At 46.4% G+C, this 21779-nt stretch overlaps 1 protein-coding gene across 3 annotated transcripts in view; it reads left to right on the top strand.

Moving 5' to 3' along the window:
• The window catches only part of CFAP57 (cilia and flagella associated protein 57), a 177977-nt gene that overhangs the window by 87658 nt on the left and 68540 nt on the right, over positions 1 to 21779 (top strand). For all 3 annotated transcript variants that reach the window (XM_050961107.1, XM_050961106.1, XM_050961108.1), the window contains one exon: positions 8327 to 8539. In XM_050961107.1, coding sequence (XP_050817064.1) covers positions 8327 to 8539 — 213 coding nt within the window. The remainder of the gene's footprint in view (positions 1 to 8326; positions 8540 to 21779) is intronic.

Here is a 21779-nt window from a genome sequence, read left to right as displayed (position 1 = left end):
TCCAACCTAAACCTCCTCCACTGCAACTTGAGACCATTGCTTCTTGTTCTGTCATCTGCCACCACTGAGAACAGCCTCGCACCATCCTCTTTGGAACCTCCCTTCAGGTAGTTGAAGGCTGCTATCAAATCCCGCCCCCCACTCTTCTGCAGTATCTCCTCGTAAGTCATGTGCTCCAGCCCCCTAATCATTTTTATTGCCCTCCACTGGACTATCTCCAATTTGTCCACATCCCTTTGTAGTGGAGGGACCAAAACTGGACGTGATACTCCAGGTGTGGCCTCACCAGTGCTGGATAGAGGGGAATAATCACTTCCCTCAATCTGGTGGCAATGCTCCTATTAATACAGCCTAATATGCCATTGACTTTATTAGCAACAAGGGCACAATGTTGATTCATATCCAGCTTTTCATCCACTGTAATCCCCAGGTCTTTTTCTGCAGAACTGCTTCCAGCCTGTAGCGGTGCATGGGATTCTTCTTTCCTAAGTGCAGGACTCTGCACTTGTCCTTGTTGAACCTCCTCAGATTTCTTTTGGCACAATCCTCCAATTTGTCTAGGTCACTCTGGACCCTATCCCTACCCTCCAGCATATCTACCTCTCCCCCCGGCTTCGTGTCATCTGCAAACTTGCTGAGGGTGCAATTCATCTCATCATCCAGATCATTAATAAAGATGTTGAACAAAACCGTCCCCAGAACCAACCCCTGGGGCACTCCGCTTGATACCGGCTACCAACTAGACATCAAGTCATTGATCACTACCCATTGAGCCTGACAATCTAGCCAGCTTTCTATCCACTTTATAGTCCATTCATCCAATCCATACTTCTTTAACGCACTGGCAAGAATACTGTGGGAGATCATATCAAAAGCTTTGCTAAAGTCAGGATATATCACTTCCACCACTTTCCCCATATCCACAGAGCCAGTTATCTCATCATAAAAGGCAATCAGGTTGGTCAGGCATGACTTGCCCTTGGTGAATCCATGCTTACTGTTCCTGATCATCTTCCTCACCTCCAAGTGCTTCAAAATGGATTCCTTGGGGACCTGGTCCTTGATTTTACTGGGGACTGAAGTGAGGCTGACCAGTCTGTAGTTCCCCAGGTTTTCTTTCTTCTGTTTTTAAAATATGGGCACTATATTTGATTTTTTCCAATCGTCTGGGACCTTCCCCAATCGCCACAAATTTTCAAAGTTAATGGCCAATGGCTCTGCAATCACATCAGCCAACTTCCTCAGCACCTTGGATGCATTAGATCTGAACCCATGGACTTGTGCATGTCCAGTTTTCCTAAATAGTCCTTAATCTGTTCTTTCACCACTGAGGGCTGCTCACCTCCTCCTCATATTGTGTTGCCCAGTGCAGCAGACTGGGAGCTGACTTTGTCTGTGAAGACCGAGGCAAAAAAAGCATTGAGTACTTCACCTTTTTCCACATCATCTGTCACTAGGTTGCCTCCCCCATTCAGTAAGTAATTATGTTGTAGTTATGTTCCTGGAAAATTCTACTTTAAACGAAACGATGTTAAGTGAATCCAATTTTACATTAAAAATTAATGTAAATAAGGAGTGATTAGGTTCCAGGGAAATTTTTTTGCCAGACAAGCCTATATTTTGTTTAAACACACACAGTATATGTTTTAAACAAACAGTTTAGTACGGTACACAGCAATGATGATTGTGAAGCTCGGTTGAGATGGTGGAGTCAGAAGGTGGAAGAGAGTGAGATTTTTCCCAGGGAATGCCTTATTGCTTCTGTACCCAGTGACTGTACCCAATGATTGGAAGTTAGCTAATGTAAAACCAATATTTAAAAAGGGCTCTAGTGGTGATCCTGGCAATTACAGACCGGTAGATCTAACGTCGGTACCGGGCAAATTAGTTGAAACAATAGTTAAGAATAAAATTGTCAGACACATAGAAAAACACAAGCTGTTGAGCAATAGTCAACATGGTTTCTGTAAAGGGAAATCATGTCTTACTAATCTATTAGAGTTCTTTGAAGGGGTCAACAAGCATGTGGACAAGGGGGATCCAGTGGACATAGTGTACTTAAGATTTCCAGAAAGCCTTTGACAAGGTCCCTCACCAAAGGCTGTTACATAAATTAAGCTGTCGTGGGGTAAAAGGGAAGGTCCTTTCATGGACTGAGAACTGGTTAAAAGACAGGGAAAAAAGGGTAGGAATTAATGATAAATTCTCAGAATGGAGAGGGGTAACTAGTGGTGTTCCCCAAGGGTCAGTCCTCGGACTAATCCTATTCAACTTATTCATAAATGATCTGGAGAAAGGGGTAAACAATGAGGTGGCAAAGTTTGCAGATGATACTAAACTGCTCAAGATAGTTAAGACCAAACAGACTGTGACGAACTTCAAAAAGATCTAACAAAACTAAGTGATTGGACAATAAAATGGCAAATGAAATGTAATGTGGATAAATGTAAAGTAATGCACATTGAAAAAAATAACCCCAACTATACATACAATATGATGGGGGCTAATTTAGCTACAACAAATCACGAAAAAGATCTTGGAGTCATTGTGGATAGTTCTCCGAAGATATCCACGCAGTGTACAGAGGCGGTCAAAAAAGCAAACAGGATGTTAGGAATCATTAAAAAGGGGATAGAGACTAAGACAGAGAGTATATGATTGCTCTTATATAAATCGATGGTACGCCCACATCTCGAGTACTGCATACAGATGTGGTCTCCTCATCTCAAAAAAGATATACTGGCACTAGAAAAGGTTCAGAAAAGGACAACTAAAATGATCAGGGGTTTGGAACGGGTTCCATATGAGGAGAAATTAAAGAGGCTAGGACTCTTCAGCTTGGAAAAGAGGAGACTAAGGGGGGATATGATAGAGGTATATAAAATCATGAGTGATGTGGAGAAAGTGGATAAGGAAAAGTTATTTACTTATTCCCATAATACAAGAACTAGGGGTCACCAAATGAAATTAATAGGCAGCAGGTTTAAAACAAATACAAGGAAGTTCTTCTTCATGCAGCGCACAGTCAACTTGTGGAACTCCTTACCTGAGGAGGTTGTGAAGGCTAGGACTATAACAACATTTAAAAGAGAATTGGATAAATTCATGGAGGTTAAGTCCATTAATGGCTATTAGCGAGGGATGGGTAAGGAATGATGTCCCTAGCCTCTGTTTGTCAGAGGATGGAGATGGATGGCAGGAGAGCGATCACTTGATCATTGCCTGTTAGGTCCACTCCCTCTGAGGCACCTGGCATTGGCCACTGTCGGTAGACACGATACTGGGCTAGATGGACCTTTGGTCTGACCCAGTATGGCTGTTCTTATGAACTAGTGCTCGGCTGAGCTCTCAAGGGTTACCGTTGCTAATGTAGCCTCAGGCCTGGTCTACACTACAAGTTTATATCGAAATTAGCAGCGTTAAATTACATTAACCCTGCACCTGTCCACGCAACGAAGCCCTTTATATTGATATAAAGGGCTCTTAATACCTATATCTGTACTCCTCCCTGATGAGGGGAGTAGCGCTGAAATCGGTATTGCCATTTCGGATTAGGGTTAGTATGGCCGCAATTCAACGGTATTGGCCTCCGGGCGCTATCCCACAGTGCACCACTGTGACTGCTTTGGACAGCAATCTGAACTCGGATGCACTGGCCAGGTAGACAGGAAAAGCCCCACGAACTTTTGAATTTCATTTCCTGTTTGCCCAGCTTGGAGCGCAGATCAGCACAGGTGACCATGCAGTCCCAGAATCAAAAAAGAGCTCCAGCATGGACCATACGGGAGATACTGAAGCTGATCTCTGTATGGGGAGATAAATCTGTTCTATCAGAACTCCGTTCCAAAAGACAAAATGCCAAGGCTATGATAGACAGAGGCCACAACAGGGACTCAACACAGTGTTGCGTGAAACTTAAGGAGCTGAGACAAGCGTAATGGAAAACCAAAGAATCAAATGGATGCTTACGGAGGGAGGGAGGGGGGACTGAGGACTCTAGCTATCCCACAATTCCCGCACTCTCCAAAAACCATTCTTGGCTGAGCTCCCAATCCCTGAAGGGTCAAAAACATTGTCATGAGTGGTTCAGGGTATATGTCGTCAGCCCCCCTCCCCCATGAAAGAAAAGGGGAAAAAATCATTTCTCGCCTTTTTTCAATGTCACCGTATGTCTACTGGATGCTGCTTTTAGACATGGTGCTGCAGCACTACACAGCAGCATTCCTTTCCCTTTCTGATAGCAGATGGTATAATATGACTGTTATTCGTCATCGTAATCCCATGAGTGCTCCTGGCTGGCCTCAGTGAGGTCGGCCGGGGGGCACCTCGGCAAAAATGGGAATGACTCCCGGTCATTCCCTTCTTTAAGCTATGTCTCCTGGAGATTCAGTCCTGCCTGGAATATCATAGAAGCTGGAGGCTGCGCTCCCCTCCCTCCGTTTAATGTCTAATGGAGATTCAGTCCTGCCTGGAATATCATAGCAGCTGGAGGCTGCCCTCCCCCATCCCCTTTTATCTCTGCTTGCAGACACAATAAAGTCAGTGTTGTTTCTTATTCATGCATTCTTTATTACTTCATCACACAAATGGTATAACTGGCATGGTAGCTCAGGAGGGATGAGGGAGGAGGGAAGCAGTGGGTGGTGTTGTTGCAGGGACACCCCCTAGAATGGCATGCAGCTCATCATTTCTGTGGGATGTCTGGGGCTCTGACCCAGAGCGCTGTTTGCCTCTCTGATTCTTTAGTAGACTTGCCTGATATTCTAGGCAGGACTGACCCTCCCTTTAGACAAAACTTAAAGAAGGGAATGACCTGGGGAGTCATTCCCATTTTTGTCCATGCGCCCCGGCCAACCTCTCCGAGGCCAGCCAGGAGCACCCATGACAGCAGCAGACAGTACAATATGACTGGTAACCATCTCTGCTAACTTGCAAAGGCAAGGGAATGCTGCTGTGTAGCACTGCAGTACCGCATCTGTCAGCAGCATCCAGATGACATATGGTGACAGTGAAAAAAGGCTGAACGGGCTCCATAGTTGCCGTGCTATGGCGTCTGCCAGGGCAATCCAGGGAAAAGGGCGCAAAATGATTGTCTGCCGTTGCTTTCACGGAGGGAGGATTGACTGATGACATTTACCCAGAATCACCCACGACACTGTTTTTGCCCCTCATGCATTGTGAATTCCGATGGGCAGGGGAGACTGTGGGAACTACGGGATAGCTATGGGATAGCTACCCACAGTGCAACGCTCTGGAAATTGATGCTAGCCTCGGTACATGGACGCACATCACCGAATTAATGTGCTTAGTGTGGCCGCGTGCACTCGACTTTATATAATCTGTTTCCAAATACTGGTTTCTGTAAAATCGGAATAATCCTGTAGTGTAGACATACCCTCATACTCTACAAGGCAGCATGAATTATGGGAGGAGATACAGCATGGCAGAGAGAGACAGAGACGTGTGTGCGAGAGAGATGCATTTTGCCCATTTAAGTATGCTGACCCCACTCTAAGTACACTGCCTTTTTAAGTAGATCAGCAAGTTGAGACAGCAGCTGCTGCCAGCAAGCTTCCTCCATCCTGAGCCCTGTCTTGTCCTCCCCTGGTCTGTGGAATAGGGTAAAGGAGCGGGGGAAGGGGGACACCCTGACATAAGCATCCCTACCCCCCGCACCCGCCAGCAAGTAGGAGGTTCCCAGGAGCAGCTCCAAGGCAGAGGGCAGGAGCAGCACACATCCATGGGGAAGGGACACCTGAATTGCCTGGCAGTTGATAGCCTGCTGGGCGGCTGCTGCACAGGGAACTTAGGGGAGCTGAGAAGGGGGCTGCTGGCCCATCCTGGTTCCAAGCCCCCACCAGCTAGCTCCAACCAGCTGCTCTTCCTGCAAGCAGTGGACAAAGCAGGTGGCTGCCAAATAACGGGCATTGCGCAACTTTAAACGAGCATGTTCTCTAATTGATCAGCAATGTAACAACAAAACAACATTAACCGGGATGACTTAAGTGAGGAGTTACAAATGGAAGTATTTCAAATTAAAAATCAGACAAAAGCAATCAATGGTATCTTTTCAACCAAAACTACTAGTAAGTGGGTTTGCCAGACAAAGTGTTTTCTTGCAAAGTTCTCTTTGCACATCTTAAGATTTGTCTGTTTGGTCACTGTTAGTGCTATTAGTGCAGAAATGCTTCTTACAATCCAATACTATATTGTGTTGATGCAGTTTAGATGGGACATTACTCCCTGCTTCTTAAGTCATGGTTTCTGCTGTCCTACTATGGCAGCTGCTTCTTATTGCAGAAGGGCCTTGGCCTACACCAGGAAGAACTCTCCCTGCACATAAACATCAGGGAACTCAGTGGGTTGTCTGCTTAGCCAGCCAAGTGTTCCTTCCCCAGACCTCTGGCAAGGTGGTGCAAGTCCTGACAGACAATACTGTGGCCATGTTCTATATCAACAAGCAGGGAGGAGCTTGATCCTTTACCCTGTATCAGGAGGTCATCCATCTATGAGATTTCTGCACGAAGCACTCCATCCACCTTGAGGCATCACATCTTCCCAGAGTCCAGAATGCACTGGTGGATCACCTCACGAGGTCCTTTTCCTCTCACCACGAGTGGTTCCATCACCATAAATCATCAGGTTCATCTTCCAATGCTGGGAGTCTTCCCAGGTGGACCTGTTCATGACCAAGCAGAACAGAAAGTCCTACCAGTTTTTCTCACTGTGAGGACACAGCCTGGGCCCTCTCTCCTATGCCTTCCTGTTCCCATGGACAGGGCTTCTGCTCTACACTTTTCCCCCTGTCCCTCTGGTTCACAAGGTCCTCCTGAAAATCAAGTGGGACAAGGCGAGAGTTATTCTCATAGCCTCAGTATGGCCACATCAACACCAGTTTGGCACGCTGCTAGATCTATCAATAGCAATCCCAATCCTGCTTTTGCTCTGTCTGGACCTGATCTCAGAAGACCATGGCCAGTTGCTTCACCCAAACCTCACCTCCCTTCACCTAACTGTGTGGATGTTATATGGCTGAACCTGGAGGAGCAGGCCTGTTAGGAGCTAGTTCTCTAGATCTTGATAGGTAGTAGAAAGCCATCCACTAGGGCTACCTACCTTGCCAAATGGAAGCGCTTCTCAATTTGGGTGTGACATAGAGGTCTCTCTCCGATCCAGTCTTCTCTTCAGGTTATCTTGGACTATTTAAGAACATAAGTGGCATTCCTTGCACAAGTCCCAGTCCGGAACAACTGCAGGGCAGCAACTTGGTCATCGGTGCATACCTTTGCATCCCACTATGCCATCACCCCACAGGCCAGAGATGACGCCAGGTTCGGAAGAACAATGTTGCAGCCAGCATGTCCATGAACTCTGATCCCACCTTCTGAGGTACTAGTTGTGAGTCATCTTGTGGAATGGACATGAGCAAGCACTTGAAAAAGAAAAAATGGTTACTGACCATAATTGTTGTTCTTTGAAATGTATTGCTCATGTCCATTCCACGACCCACCCTCCTGCCCCTCTGTCGGAGTGGACCAACAAGAAGGAACTGAGAGGGTGTATGGCCTTTGACGCCCCTTATACCAGCACCTGAGCGCGCTGCATCAGGGGGTGCTGAAGCCAGCCCAATGGATACCACTGAGGGAAACATCTCCAGCAACAGTGCACATGGCATGCACACACCTAATGTGGCATAGACATGAGCAACACATCTCGAAGAACAACAGTTATGGTCAGTAACCCTTTTTTATAGTATTATTTATTCTAATCTTTCTGTAACTCACTGCTGTAGTGAAAATATCTTCAGTGCACTGATGTGATCATTGCTTCTCACTAGGTAGGAGCTCAATCACTGGTAGCCAACTTGTATAATGTATCTAAATAGTCTCAGGTTGTTCTGAGGGGTAGCAGTTGGTAATGGTAGTGAAGTAACAGGTGAAAGAACCTGGAGATATGTTACAGGACTCCCCTTATGCTCACTAATATGATTAGCATTTTAACATTTTCTATCAGTATGCTTAATTCTATAAGTAATTCTTATATGTTTTCTAAAGCAAAAAACAAAAACAAAAGAAAAAAAACAATAACAAAGCAAAAACACCAAAAAAGAAAGGAGAAATTTAATTACAAAGTGTTTGGTTGGTTAAAAAGAGCAAAAGCTATATTAGAAGCATGGCTGTTCCATATAGGGATTACTATAAACAGAACCATGTCTAGAAGGGGTTCACCAGTTAAAATGGTCAGATTTAACAAGACACAAGCTCCCTTCCAGGGCTCATAGAGTCACCAAGTATGGGTCTGATTGGTGTGTCTCCACTCTTACCAGGTGCGCTCAGTCGTATGGAGTGCAGACGACAATAAGTTGATTTCCTGTGGCACAGATGGTGCAGTGTATGAGTGGAGCTTGTTGACGGGTAAGAGGGAGTCAGAGTGTGTGCTCAAGTCCTGCAGCTACAGCGGTGTTGCCATCTCTCCTGACGCCAAAATCATCTTTGCTGTTGGATCTGACCAAACGCTCAAGGAAATTTCGGATTCTTCGGTAAGCCAGTTAACATACATACCTGTGACTTTGCTAGGTCCTGGCAGGCAGCTTAAAGGATGGTCGTTACCCAGGGAAAGCACTGGTGTTTCCTCACCCTACCTCCTGTTTTCCAGTTTAGGCAAATAGGAAGGAACCTTATCTACATATGCATCCACCAACACCTCCTACCACCTGAAATGTTATGTTGTTATTTATCCATGTTCTTATACTGTGCCCTTCCCCATGATACCTGAGCATTTGTTGCTGTTTCATTTCAATTTATGATACTTCCAGCAATTTTTCAATGCATATGACACATTAACTTTATGAAATACATTATCAAAAGCTTTACTAAAATTCAAATATATCTCATCAGTTGCAGTTTCCCTTGTCCACAGCTTTTCTTTACAGAAGCAGTTAAATGTGTGTGACAAGTGTTTAAAATTTTCAAAAGCACCTAAGTCTCACCTTTAAAAGTTACTTAGACACTTTTGAAAATTTTACAAAGATCTATTTATAAACCTTATGTTAGGGGTTTTTTTTACTTTGAACTTTGGGGTACAGATGTGAAGACCTGCATGAAAGACTCCCTAAGCTTATATTTTACAAGCTTAGGTTAAAAACCTTTTTAAGGCACAATTTTTTGTTGTGTTTTTGGATGGTATTTCTGACACCACAAAGTGATTTAAACAAACATTTAGGGAGGGGCCACTTGGAGCCCTGTCCCCCAAAAAATATTCCCCCAAGCCACTTCACCTCATTTTCTGGGGAGGCTTGAGAATAATATACCAACCAAATAGGTTAACAAGATGAGCACAGACCAGACCCTTGGGTTTTTAGGACACTGAAAACCAATTAGGTTTTTAAAAGAAGAACTTTATTATTAAAAGAAGAACCTCTGTAAAATTAGGATGGAAGGTAATTTTACAGGGTAATAAAAAGACTTAAAACACATTGGCTTTTTCTTTAGGCTTTACTTTAAAGTTACAAAACAGGAATAAACCTTTTTTTTTAGCATAGGGTAAATTTACATGATAAAACAAAAGTTATTTTAATGCATTTTTGCTATTACTTATAATTTTTGTAATTTTAAATGTATTATTTTAGTAGAAGCTGGATTACCTGCTTGGGTTTTTGTTTTATTTTGTTTTAAGAGGAAACACACACAAAAGACCACGAACAAAGACCACAGACAAACACACATAAAAGTCCACCCCCCACTCCCACCCTCATTTGAAAGTATTTTTTTTTGGTTAGGTGCGAACTAGGTTAATTGAATTGATTAATCCCTTATAGGTAAGTGATTCTGTACCTTTGGCCAAGAGAGATTTTATATTACTGCATACATAAAGGTTGTTACCCTTTTTTTTTATATTTATGACATGCCCCCCAAATCACAGATGATGTTGGACAGTCTGTTTTATACTGGCTGTGTTTTTTTTCTGGAGCTTTAGGAGAAAACAGAGTTAATAAGACACATGCACCTTTAGATATAATACTGATTATATAAAAACTAGCAATATTTTTTATATTTTAAGGACGATTTTAACCAGTTGATTGTGGGAAATTTTTACAGGAGAGTGCATTAGCCACTTTGTTAGAAGCTTTTGAAATGTGTTGTATTTTAAAATTAAAATTTTGGAGAGCTAAACTTTACCTAAGAAGTTTTTTGTTGTTTTTTTTTTTTTACGGTATGAAGCCACTTTAGTGCAGTATGGTTGTTTCGTAGGTGGAAATGCCATTTCCAAACGTATGGGCATAGCTTTTTTAGAGCATACACAATGGTGCAACATTTTTTTTTTGGTGATTGACCAGTGGCTTTTTTTTTTTTTAGACAGTTTTTTGCTGAGAAACACTACAGGATAGAATTTCTGATTTTTTTTTCATTAAAACTGCTTTTGCACCATGCTTGGATGCATTTGTGGTTACTAGGAAAGGTTTGAGGCCCTTAGCACAGAGTTAGACATGAGTGTTGCTTTAAGCTGGCTAAAAGCCATTTGACACTTTTTGGGTTCACTGAACTGCATTTGGCTGATTTTTTGTTTGATTTGGTTTGCAAGTGGGGCAGCGATGTGGCTGTAGTGCAGTAAAGGTAATAATTGGAGATATACCAATCTCCTAGAACTGGAAGGGACCTTGAAAGGTCATAGAGTCCAGCCCCCTGCCTTCACTAGCAGGACCAATTTTTGCCCCAGATCCCTAAGTGCCCCCTCAAGGATTGAACTCACAACCCTGGGTTTAGCAGGCTAATACTCAAACCGCTGAGCTATCCCTCTGCCCTTCAATTTGCCCTACAAGTTGCCTGTAATATTTGGCCAAGCCCAAGAAGGATTGGACCTGTTTTTTTTGACTTTAGGACAGGCCACTTTTGGATAGGATTTACTTTGGTCTGTAGGGGGTTGATAGTTTTTTGACCCACTTGCCATTTAAGATAAGTTACTTTGTTTAGGCCTATTTGACACTTCTTAGTTTTAACAGTTAGTTTTGCCTTTTTTTATGCGCTTGAAGACCTTTTGTAGTGCTTTAGGTGTTTTGCCCATGAATTAGAAAAGATGGCCACATTATTAAGGTAGGCGACTGCAGATTTTTTTAATTTTGCTAGGAGACTATTTACAAGTTTTTGGAAAGTGGTGGGTACAATTTGCAGCCCGAAAGGGAGCACATTAAATTTATATAGCCCTACATTGGTGATGAAGGCTGACCCTTTTTTGGTGGTTTTATTTAGCGATACTTGTCAGTACGCATTGGTTAAGTTTAAGGTAGAGATGAACTGGGCATGTTTTAGTTTTTTTAATAGCTTATTTGTGCATGGCATTGGATAGTTGTGTGGACGAGTTACAGCATTTAGTTTATGGTAGTTTACACAAAAGCGTATTTTTTTATTTGGTTTGGAAACTAGAACCACTGGAGATGCCCATGCACTTTAGAAGGGTGGTTTACCCCCATTTGTATCATGTTTTGAATTTTTTGTTTTATAGCAGTTTTGGCTTGAGGAGCCAGCTGATGAGGTTGGGCTTTAATTGGGTGAGCATTACCTGTGTTAATGGAGTGATATGTCTGTTTGTTTAGTTTTGAGGTGGCTGAGAACATTGGCTCGAAGCTAGTGCACAGCTTTTTGATTTGCTTTTGCTGCATACATTTGAGGGTTATTGAGAGGTTTACCTTTTTTACGCCACTGTTACTTTTTGTTTGTAGTAGACACCTTTAAACCACTTACCGTTATTTTTTTTCTGGGCTGTAAGCTGAGAAACCTTTAATTCTTCTTCGAGTGATTGCTCATATCCATTCCAGTTAGGTGTGTGCACCGTGCGTGCACACTCATTGGAAGATTTTTACCCTAGCAACCCCAGTGGGTCGGCTGGGTCGCCCCCTGGAGTGGCACCGCTATGGCGCCGGATATATACCCCTGCCGACCTAACCGCTCCTCAGTTCCTTCTTACCGCCCGTGTCGATCGTTGGAACAGTGGAGCGCGGCTTAGCTGTCCTCCACTTCCCTAACTTCTCCTTGTTTATTCGATATCTTGTTGTATATAGTTGAATTAGTCTATAGTGTAATTAGTTTTATAGTTTTTAGATAGATAGTGTATATAGTTTAGCGGGGTTTGGGCATTAGCCCTTCCCCGCACCCAGTGCCAGGGCCCATGCCCGGTTCACCGGGGTTCAAACCGTGCTCGGCCTGTAAAAAGCCAATGCCCACAAGCGATCCCCACGACTCTTGCCTAAAGTGCCTCGGGGAATCGCACATCTCAGATAAGTGCCGCATTTGTAAGGCTTTTAAGCCGCGGACAAAGAAGGAGAGGGACTTTTGCTTGAAGACTCTCCTTATGGAGGCATCTCTGAACCCTCCATCCTCGGCACCGAGCGCTGACAGCGCTCCTCCTGCACCGGACCGCGCCGGCTCCACCAAGACACCTCAGCACCGGCCTTCTCCGGCACAGGGACCTGATCAGAGGCCCTCCGCTGCCTCCATACCTTCGACACAGACTCACCCTCGTTCGGACCACCCGGCACCTACTCCTGCTGCGGCACCGGCGACTGTGGTACCGTCGACTCCGGTCCCGAGAGGGCCGTTGAGTCAGGTCCTTGAGAGCTCCCCGCCAAGGCCTGTGGTTGAGCTTATGATGCCCTCCACACCGGAGACATTCTCCTCAGCCAGGGACCTTATAGTGATGACTGAGTCTGCCCTGCCTCAGCCACCGGCACCGTCAGTGCGGGTAATACATTCCAGAGGCAAGCCAACCACAATGAGACCTTCACTGGAATCAGCAAGCTGGCACCGATCTCGATCCAGGTCCCGGCGCCGCTCGCGGTCTCATGAACTGTCCTGGTCTAGATGCCGCTCACAGTCCCAGCACCGTTCACCTTGGCGGTACCGGTCATATTCACGGCACAGATCCACTTCTCATCCTGCCCAGTACTCTTGGTACCGCTCCGGCTCTAGGCACCGCTCCCGTCACCGAGACTCTCGCAGCCGGTCCCGCCGCAGGCCTTCGAGATCCAGGTCGACCTCCCAGCACTGCACCGGTTGTAGGTCCCGGTCTCGCTCTCGGCACCGATATGACTCCCGGTACCAATCCCCGGCACCGAGGAGATCTCCAGCGGCGAGAGTGAAGGACTCATACCAGGCTCGCTCGGCTCCTCCCTGGCCATCCCGACACCCATCCGTGTCTTCTCAGGTGGATAGTGCATACGCCCCAGACACCGATGTGCCTGCTGCATTATTCCATGAGGCTCAGCCTCAAGATCATGGGCCGCAGCAGTGGGGTTTCTGGATGCCTTGGGCGTACCATCAGGCCCAAGGCTCTCACCCAGGTCCATCGCGCTCGGCCACCTCGGAACACCGGTGCCAGAAGCCACGATCACCTGCCCTCCTCCTCCTCCTTTGGAGGAAGGGTTGACCCAGCCTCAGGACTCCCAGCTCCCCAGGGAGACAGAGACCATCCACCAGGAGGAGCCCTCGTCAGACCCGCTTGTTCCAGGTCTCTCCTCTTCATCCTCCCCTGACGAGGCTGTAGCTGGAACCTCGTCTGTTGGCCCTCCACCAATCGACCTCATGGCCCACCAAGACCTCCTCAGGCGTGTTGCACAAAATATGAACTTGCAGGCCGAGGAGGTCCCGGAGGTACAGGACCCAGTGGTAGACATTTTGTCATCAGATGCCCCCACTAGAGTGGCTCTTCCCTTCATTCGGACGATACAGGCCAATGCCACCACGATCTGGCAGTCTCCAGCCTCTGTCCCACCTGCTGCACGAGGTGTAGAGCGTAAATACATGGTGCCCTCCAAAGGCTATGAATATCTCTATGTCCACCCTCCTCCTTGCTCCCTCGTTGTCCAGTCGGTTAACGAGAGGGAGCGCCATGGCCAGCAGGCTCCAGCCCCTAAATCAAAAGACGCGAGACGCTTGGACTTGCTAGGGTGCAAAGTCTATTCTGCAGGCGCACTCCAATTCCGCATGTCCAATCAGCAAGCCCTCCTTAGCCGCTATAATTATAATACCTGGGCAGCAGCAGACAAATTTAAGGATTTGCTTCCGCAGGACACACGACAGGAGTTTTCGGCGATCCTCGATGAAGGAAAGAAGGTGGCAAGAACTTCCCTCCGGGCTTCCCTGGATGCCGCGGACACAGCTGCCAGGACTGTAGCCTCTGGAGTGACTATGCGGCGTATCTCGTGGCTGCAGGTCTCCAGCCTCCCCCCGGAGCTCCAACACACAATTCAGGACCTTCCCTTTGAGGGCCAATGGCTGTTCTCAGATAAAAATGACCCTAGGCTGCAGAGCCTAAAAGACAACAAGGTCATTATGCGCTTGTTAGACATGCACACGCCAGTGACTCAGCGCAGGCCCTTCCGGCCCCAACTGCACTGCCCTTACCCTCAGCCTTGGCAGAGGCAAGACTTCGCCAGATGGCAAGGCAGAACCGGTCGCCAAAGGCAGTCGGGCAACCAAGGGGGCTGTCATAAACAGAGTGTTAAGGGTTAATGTCTCTTATACCTGTAAAGGGTTACAAGTAGGAAACTGGACACCTCCAAGCCTTCCTCAGGGTCAAAACCTTCCTTTTGAAGGTGCGCCCGAGGGCGTTGTACCAGTTTCTTTAAAGGATCCGTCCCCTCCTTTCTCCAACCATCTCTCCTTTTTCCTCCCTGCGTGGTCCCAGCTAATGTCATATCACTGGGTCTTACGCACGCTGGAATTTGGATATCACCTCCAATTTATTACAGGCCCCCCCTTCCACCTCCCTCCCTCGTCCCTCTTCAGGGACCCCTCTCACAAGCAACTCCTCCTCCAGGAGGTGCAAATGCTCCTCACCAAAGGAGCCATAGAGGAGGTACTGGAACACAAATGGGGCAAGGGGTTTTACTCCCGCTACTTCCTAATCCCCAAGGAAAAGGGACGTCTCAGACCTATCCTCGATCTGCGGGAACTCAACAGATACATGATAAAGTTGAAGTTCCATATGGTATCCCTGGGGACCATCATCCCATCCCTGGATCCCGGAGACTGGTATGCCGCCCTCGACATGAAAGATGCCTACTTCCACGTAGCCATCTTCCCACCTCACAGGAGGTTCCTCCGATTCGTGGTCAGTCGCCAACATTTTCAGTTCGCGGTCCTCCCATTCAGCCTCTCTCCAGCCCCAAGAGTATTCACCAAATGTATGGCTGTAGTCGCCGCCCACCTCTGCCGCAGTCGAATACACGTGTTTCCATATCTAGACGACTGGCTCATCCGAGGGAACTCCGAAGCGCGAGTCGTCCATCACGTCCGCATTGTCAAGGACCTTTTCCTACATCTAGGCTTAATGATCAATGTGGAAAAATCGACTCTGATCCCCACTCAAAGGATAGAATTTATTTTCACCACCCTGGACTCCAATCTTGCCAGAGCTTGTCTACCGCTGCCACAGTTCCAGACTATGGTGGCCATCATCCAGAGTCTGCGAGCGGCTCCGTTGACTTCGATACGCACTTGCCTCACTCTCCTGGGCCACATGGCGGCCTATACATTTGTGACGAAATATGCCAGACTGCGCCTCCGGCCCCTCCAATCGTGGCTCAACTCACAATACCGACCAGCCAGGGATGCTATGGACATGGTCGTCACCATTCCCCCGACCGTCCTAGATTCCTTAGAGTGGTGGCTGGACCCCTCCATGGTGTGTGCAAGGCTCCCGTTCCATCCTCCCCAGCCCTCAGTGCCTCTGATAACGGACGCATCATCCCTTGGTTGGGGAACTCACCTCCGGCATCTACACACCCAGGGCCTTTGGTCATCTCAAGAGCTGACCCTGCATATCAACGTCCGGGAGCTGAGAGCAGTCCGCCTCCCTTGCCAGACGTTCCGACACCATTTGCAGGGCCGTTGTGTGTCAATATTCACCGACAACACAAAGGCCATGCACTATATAAACAAGCAAGGCGGCACGAGGTCTTTGCCCCTGTGTCAAGAGGCCTTACGACTCTGGGACTTTTGCATAGCCCACTCTATACACCTCATCGCGTCCTTTCTCCCTGGAGTTAGGAACACGCTGGCAGGTCGCCTCAGTAGATCCTTCCTTTCCCACGAGTGGTCGCTTCACCTGGACGTTATTCTTTCGCTCTTCCGGAGGTGGGGGTTTCCACAGATAGACCTCTTCGCGTCCCGCAAGAAGAGGAAATGCCAGATGTTCTGCTCCTTTCAAGGCCTCTCACTGGGTTCAGTGGCGGACGCCTTCCTTATACCGTGGACGACGCACTTGCTATACGCCTTTCCACCATTTCTGCTTGTCCACAGGGTCCTACTGAAAGTACGCAAGGACAAGACCCACTTGATCATGATAGCTCCAGCGTGGCCTCGGCAACACTGGTACACCATGTTGCTAGACCTGTCCGTAGCCGACCCTGTTCCCCTGCCTCTTCACCTGGACCTGATCACTCAGAACCGCGGCAAACTGCATCACCCAGACCTTCAGTCCCTCCACCTCACGGCATGGCTCCTGAGTGGCTGACCCAGTCTGAGCTACGTTTCTCAGCCCCAGTGCAACAGGTGCTCCTGGGTAGCAGGAAGCCGTCCACTAAACCGACATATTTGGCCAAGTGGAAGCGTTTCACATGCTGGTGTGTGGAGCAGAACCTCCTTCCCGCCAAGGTCTCCATCCCCACTGTCTTGAATTACCTCTGGTCTCTCAAACAACAGGGCCTAGCGGTATCATCTTTGAGGGTCCATTTGGCTGCCATCTCTACCTTCCACCCAGGGGAGAATGGCCGCTCGGTATTCTCACACCCGATGGTGTCTAGATTCCTTAAGGACCTGGAGCGCGTCTACCCCCAGGTACGCCGCCCTGCCCCAACCTGGGACCTTAACCTGGTTCTTGCCAGACTCATGTCCGCCCTATTCGAGCTGTTAGCAACTTGCTCCCTTCTCTACCTCTCATGGAAAACTGCTTTCCTGGTGGCCATCACATCGGCGAGACGAGTCTCCGAACTTTGGGCCCTAACGGTAGACCCCCCATATACTGTGTTCTACAGGGACAAGGTGCAGTTGCAACCACATCCGGCCTTTCTCCCCAAAGTGGTATCAACCTTCCATGTTAACCAGGAGATTTTCCTACCTGTCTTCTTCCCAAAGCCACATTCGTTCTCGCAGGGAGCAGCAGCTACACTCCCTGGACGTCTGTAGAGCGCTCGCTTTTTATATCGAGTAAACAAAACCATTTCGCAGATCCCCCAACTCTTTGTTGCGGTGGCTGAGCGTATCAAGGGCCTACCCGTCTCCTCGCAGAGGATTTCCTCCTGGGTGACGTTGTGCATCCGCACCTGTTACGACCTGGCTCATGTTCCTTCGAGCCACATCACTGCTCACTCTACCAGGGCTCAGGCCTCATCTACTGCTTTTCTCGCCCACATATGCATTCATGAGATTTGTCACGCAGCTATCTGGTCCTCGGTCTATACCTTTGCTTCTCACTATGCCCTCGTTCAGCAGTCTCGGAATGACGCAGCCTTTGGCTCTGCAGTTTTACACTCTGCGACATCTCACTCTGACCCCACCGCCTAGGTAAGGCTTGGGAATCACCTAACTGGAATGGATATGAGCAATCGCTCGAAGAAGAAAAGACGATTACTCACCTTTGTAACTGTTGTTCTTCGAGATGTGTTGCTCATATCCATTCCAAACCCGCCCTCCTTCCCCACTGTCAGAGTATCTGGCAAGAAGGAACTGAGGAGCAGTTAGGTCGGCAGGGGTATATATCTGGCTCCATAGCAGCGCCACTTCAGGGGGCGACTCAGCTGACCCACCGGGGTTGCTAGGATAAAAATCTTCCGATAAGCATGCACGCGCGGCGCACACACCTAACTGGAATGGATATGAGCAACACATCTCGAAGAACAACAGTTACAAAGGTGAGTAGCCGTCTTTTTTTTGGACTAAAAGGGCTTTAGAGAATTAACATGGTATACTTTAGGCTTTATGTTTGAAGTGGGAGATGCTATGAGACAGTTAACAGCTTTTAGGCACCTTTGGACCGTGAATGGCCCTTTTCATGATGCTTTTATTTTATGGGCCTGGAGCATTTTTATAACTATGACTTTGATAGAGTACTTTTTGGCATGTTTATTATAACAAGCCTTTTGCTTTTTTTGAGCATTTTTTCAGCTTTTTTAAGCAAGGGCCAAAGAGTTTTGTAGGGTGTTTTGTAGATTGTTTACAAAGTTAAGAATGTTAGTTTTTGGAGAAGGCGTAAACCCCTCCCATTGCTGTTTTACCAGCTGTAATGGCACCTGAAACTTGCAGCCATACACAAGTTTAGATGGTGAAAACCCTAAACTGGGATGTGGTACAGTCCTGTAGGCAAAGAGCAACACTAGGTTTTAATTATTGAAGTGCTTATTTACGAATGTATGTATTATGGCCCCCAAAGTTTTATTAAACTCTTTTACCACACCATTTGTTTTATGATGGTAAGGGGTGGCAACTGAGTGGTTTACCCTGTTTTTTTGATGCTGGAGACATTAGTTTTTTACTGGACTGTGGACTTGGGCTTGGTTTCTTTGGAAGTGATGTAGGTTGTGGGGCTGTTTTTGTTGACTGCGAACTGCTTTTTGCTGGTGCACTATGTTGCATTTTAGGCTCCCTCTGAGCCTCTTGTGCAGGTTTAGCTGCTGCTGCCAGCGCTGGATTCAGTGCTGGCAATGGTTTTGGTGCTGGTTGCTTCACCCATTTTGGTTTTGGGACTGGTTTTGGTTGGGTCTTTGGGACTGGATTCACTACTGCTGTCGCAGACATTGGCATGGGATTTGGTTTTACCACCTTAATTTGGGGTTTTGGTAACACAGATTGGGCCCTTGTAGAAGGCTTAGGAACAGAGCTAGGTGTGAAGGCTTGATTAGCCTGGCTGCAGGTAACCATTTTCACCCTCTTGGCTAGCTTTACATGATGGGCCCAGTTTTCCCCCAGCAGCATGGGAATGGGATAATTATTATAGACTGCAAACGTTTACATTTCTGATCAGCGCTTGTACTGAACAGGCAACTTGGCTGTAGACAAGTCAAAAGAGTTTGACTGGAAGGGTTGAATTGTTACTTGGGCCTCTGGATTGATGAATTTGAGGTTTACTGAGGATTGGTTGATAGCTGACATCTGTGCTTTAGTGTTCCTTCACGTGATAACGTTTTTCCCACCCACAGTTACAGTTTTTCTTCACTTTGAGTGTATTTGGGAGGCATATGGGCCTGAGGACCTTTGGTGTGACCCCAGTGCAATGAACTGTAATTTGTTGTGGTTTTGGGGGCAGTTGGCCTTTACATGCCCCAGCTTGTTACATTTAAAACATTGCCCAGCTGACTGGTCAGTGGGGCGAGATGGTTTGCTGAAGAATGATGTGGTGGATAATAAGGTGTTTGGGGTTTTGGGGGTGGATGTAGGTGGGGCCTTAGGCTGCCCCCGGTGGTATAGAGTGGTTTCAGAGTGTTCCTTTTGGTATTCGCCCAAACTGCATCCAGGGTTGTTTTTTTCTGCTACCTTCACCCATTTTGTTTTGATTTGCCCTGCCTTTTTGGTGGTTTGGGACTGCCTGTATTGATTAGCATAAGAAGCAAGACTTTTTGCTGAGTTAATTTTTTTATTTCATAAGCACTGTTTTACATTATTATTGGTTATAGTTAAGAACTGCTTCTGTACAACCAAATTACACATTTTTTTTAAAGCTAGTGTGATAGACCCAGGCCAGTTGGGAACAGCAGAGTAGTAGAAGGGAGATATACTGGCCACTGAAGAAGCAATTTTCTGTTTCCTGAGTGACCAGAGCAGGGGCTGTTCCAGGCTAATGAGAACACCTGAGTCTAATTAACCTGCTAAGAGTCAGGTGAGGCTGTTAAGCACCTGACTCTCATTAAGGCCCCTCTGATGCTATAAAAGGGCTCACTCCAGTTAGGCCAAAGAGAGCCAGGGGTGAGGATGTGCATGTGAGGAACTGGGAGCAAGAGGCGTGCAAGAAGCTGAGAGTGAGTAGGCATACAGCTGGAGGACTGAGAAGTACTCAGACATTATCAGACATCAGGAGGAAGGTCCAGTGGTGAGGACAAAGAAGGTGTTGAGAGGAGGTCATGGGGAAGTAGCCCAGGGAGTTGTAGCTGTCGTGCAACTGTACCAGGAAGCACTTTAGACAGCTGCAGTCCACAGGGCCCTGGGCTGGAACCTGGAATAGAAGGCGGGCCTGGTTCCCCCCAAATCTCCCAACTCCTGATCAAATACAGGAGGACTTGACCTGGACTGTGGCTTCTACCAGAGGGGAAGATCTCTGGGCTGTTTCCTGACCCACAGGGTGAATCTGTGAGGCGAGCAAATCCACTGATAAGTGCAGGACCCACCAAGGTAGAGGAGGAACTTTTTCACACTAGTTAAACCCTTTTTTGACCCCCATTTATCTAACAGATTCTTTATTTGGTTTACATCAGGGGTAGGCAATCTATGGCACGGGTGCCGAAGGTGGCACGCAAGCTGGTTTTCAGTGGCACTCGCATTGCCCAGGTCCTGGCCCCAGGTCTGGGGGGCTCTATATTTTAATTTAATTTTAAATGAAGCTTCTTAAACATTTTTAAAACCTTATTTACTTTACATACAACAATTTTTTAGTTATATATTATACACTTATAGAAAGAGACCTTCTGAAAACATTAAAATGCATTATTGGCACACGAAACCTTAAATTAGAGTGAATAAATGAAGACTTGGCACACCACTTCTGAAAGGTTGCCAACCCCTGGTTTACATAAACCACATTACTTAGTCCAGCCCCTCTTTTAAGGGCTTTAAATTTTACTTTGTAAGTTTTAGGTGTAATTTTGAAATTGTTTTAAAACCAAATTTTTAAATTTACCATAGTTAAAAGCATTCTTAATAGGTATTTTGTTGAATATGTTCAGAGCTTTTTCAGTTAATTTTGCTACCAATGTGATTATTTTGTGATTTTTAGGAATTGCATGGAGGGTGCACAGTTTTTAAAGGTGATGAAATATTTAGCAATATTACTGGATTTATTTTACTGTGGATATAGTTGCTTCTATTTGTGGATTTTTGGGGAAGTGGAGCCAGCTGCTGATGGGTTTTGTTTTTTTAACTCCATAACAGCCAGTTTAGGCTTTTGGGCTGAAATTTGGGCCTTAATCTGGGCCTGTATTTTTTTGTTTTTTAACTTCAGGGCTATTTTATGGACAGCTTCCTTCCTGGCTGCCTCTGCCTTCAAGTGTTTTGCCTCCTTTCTTTTCAACTTCAAGCGCTTTAAGGCCATTTGTTTTTTAAGTTTTTCTTTCTTTTCTCAGCTTTCAATTTAGCTAATTTGGGGGGAGGGGGGGATCTCATTTTTTTGTTATTCTAGCCTTTCTGCGCTTAACCTAGCATAAACCGAGAGCTAGAAAGAAAAAAAGAAGAAAAAAAACAGCTTGTGAATTCCCTTGAAGGAATTTAACTACTCTGCCTTCAGGCAAAGTAAAAAAGAACTCCAGCTGCTCTCAGTTTAAAAAAAAAAAAAGTGTCCTTTAAAGAAAAAAACCTCCTTGGTTTTCAATCAGCCAAAAGAAAAAATGTTTTTAAAATTCTGAGGTCTGTGCTTCTGGTTTAAAATGATCCTACCGCATTGCCATCATGTCAGGGTTCCCTCTCCACTTTGAATTTTGGGGTACAGATGTGGAGACCCGGATGAAAGACCCCCTAAGCTTATATTTTACCAGCTTAGGTTAAAAACTTTTTCAAGGCACAAATTTCTTTTCTTGTTCTTGG

Source organism: Gopherus flavomarginatus, chromosome 7 (genome assembly GCF_025201925.1).
Source record: "Gopherus flavomarginatus isolate rGopFla2 chromosome 7, rGopFla2.mat.asm, whole genome shotgun sequence".
In the NCBI taxonomy this organism is placed as follows: domain Eukaryota; kingdom Metazoa; phylum Chordata; order Testudines; family Testudinidae; genus Gopherus; species Gopherus flavomarginatus.
Note: the sequence above shows the minus strand (reverse complement) of the source record. Positions and strands in the feature narration are given on the sequence as shown.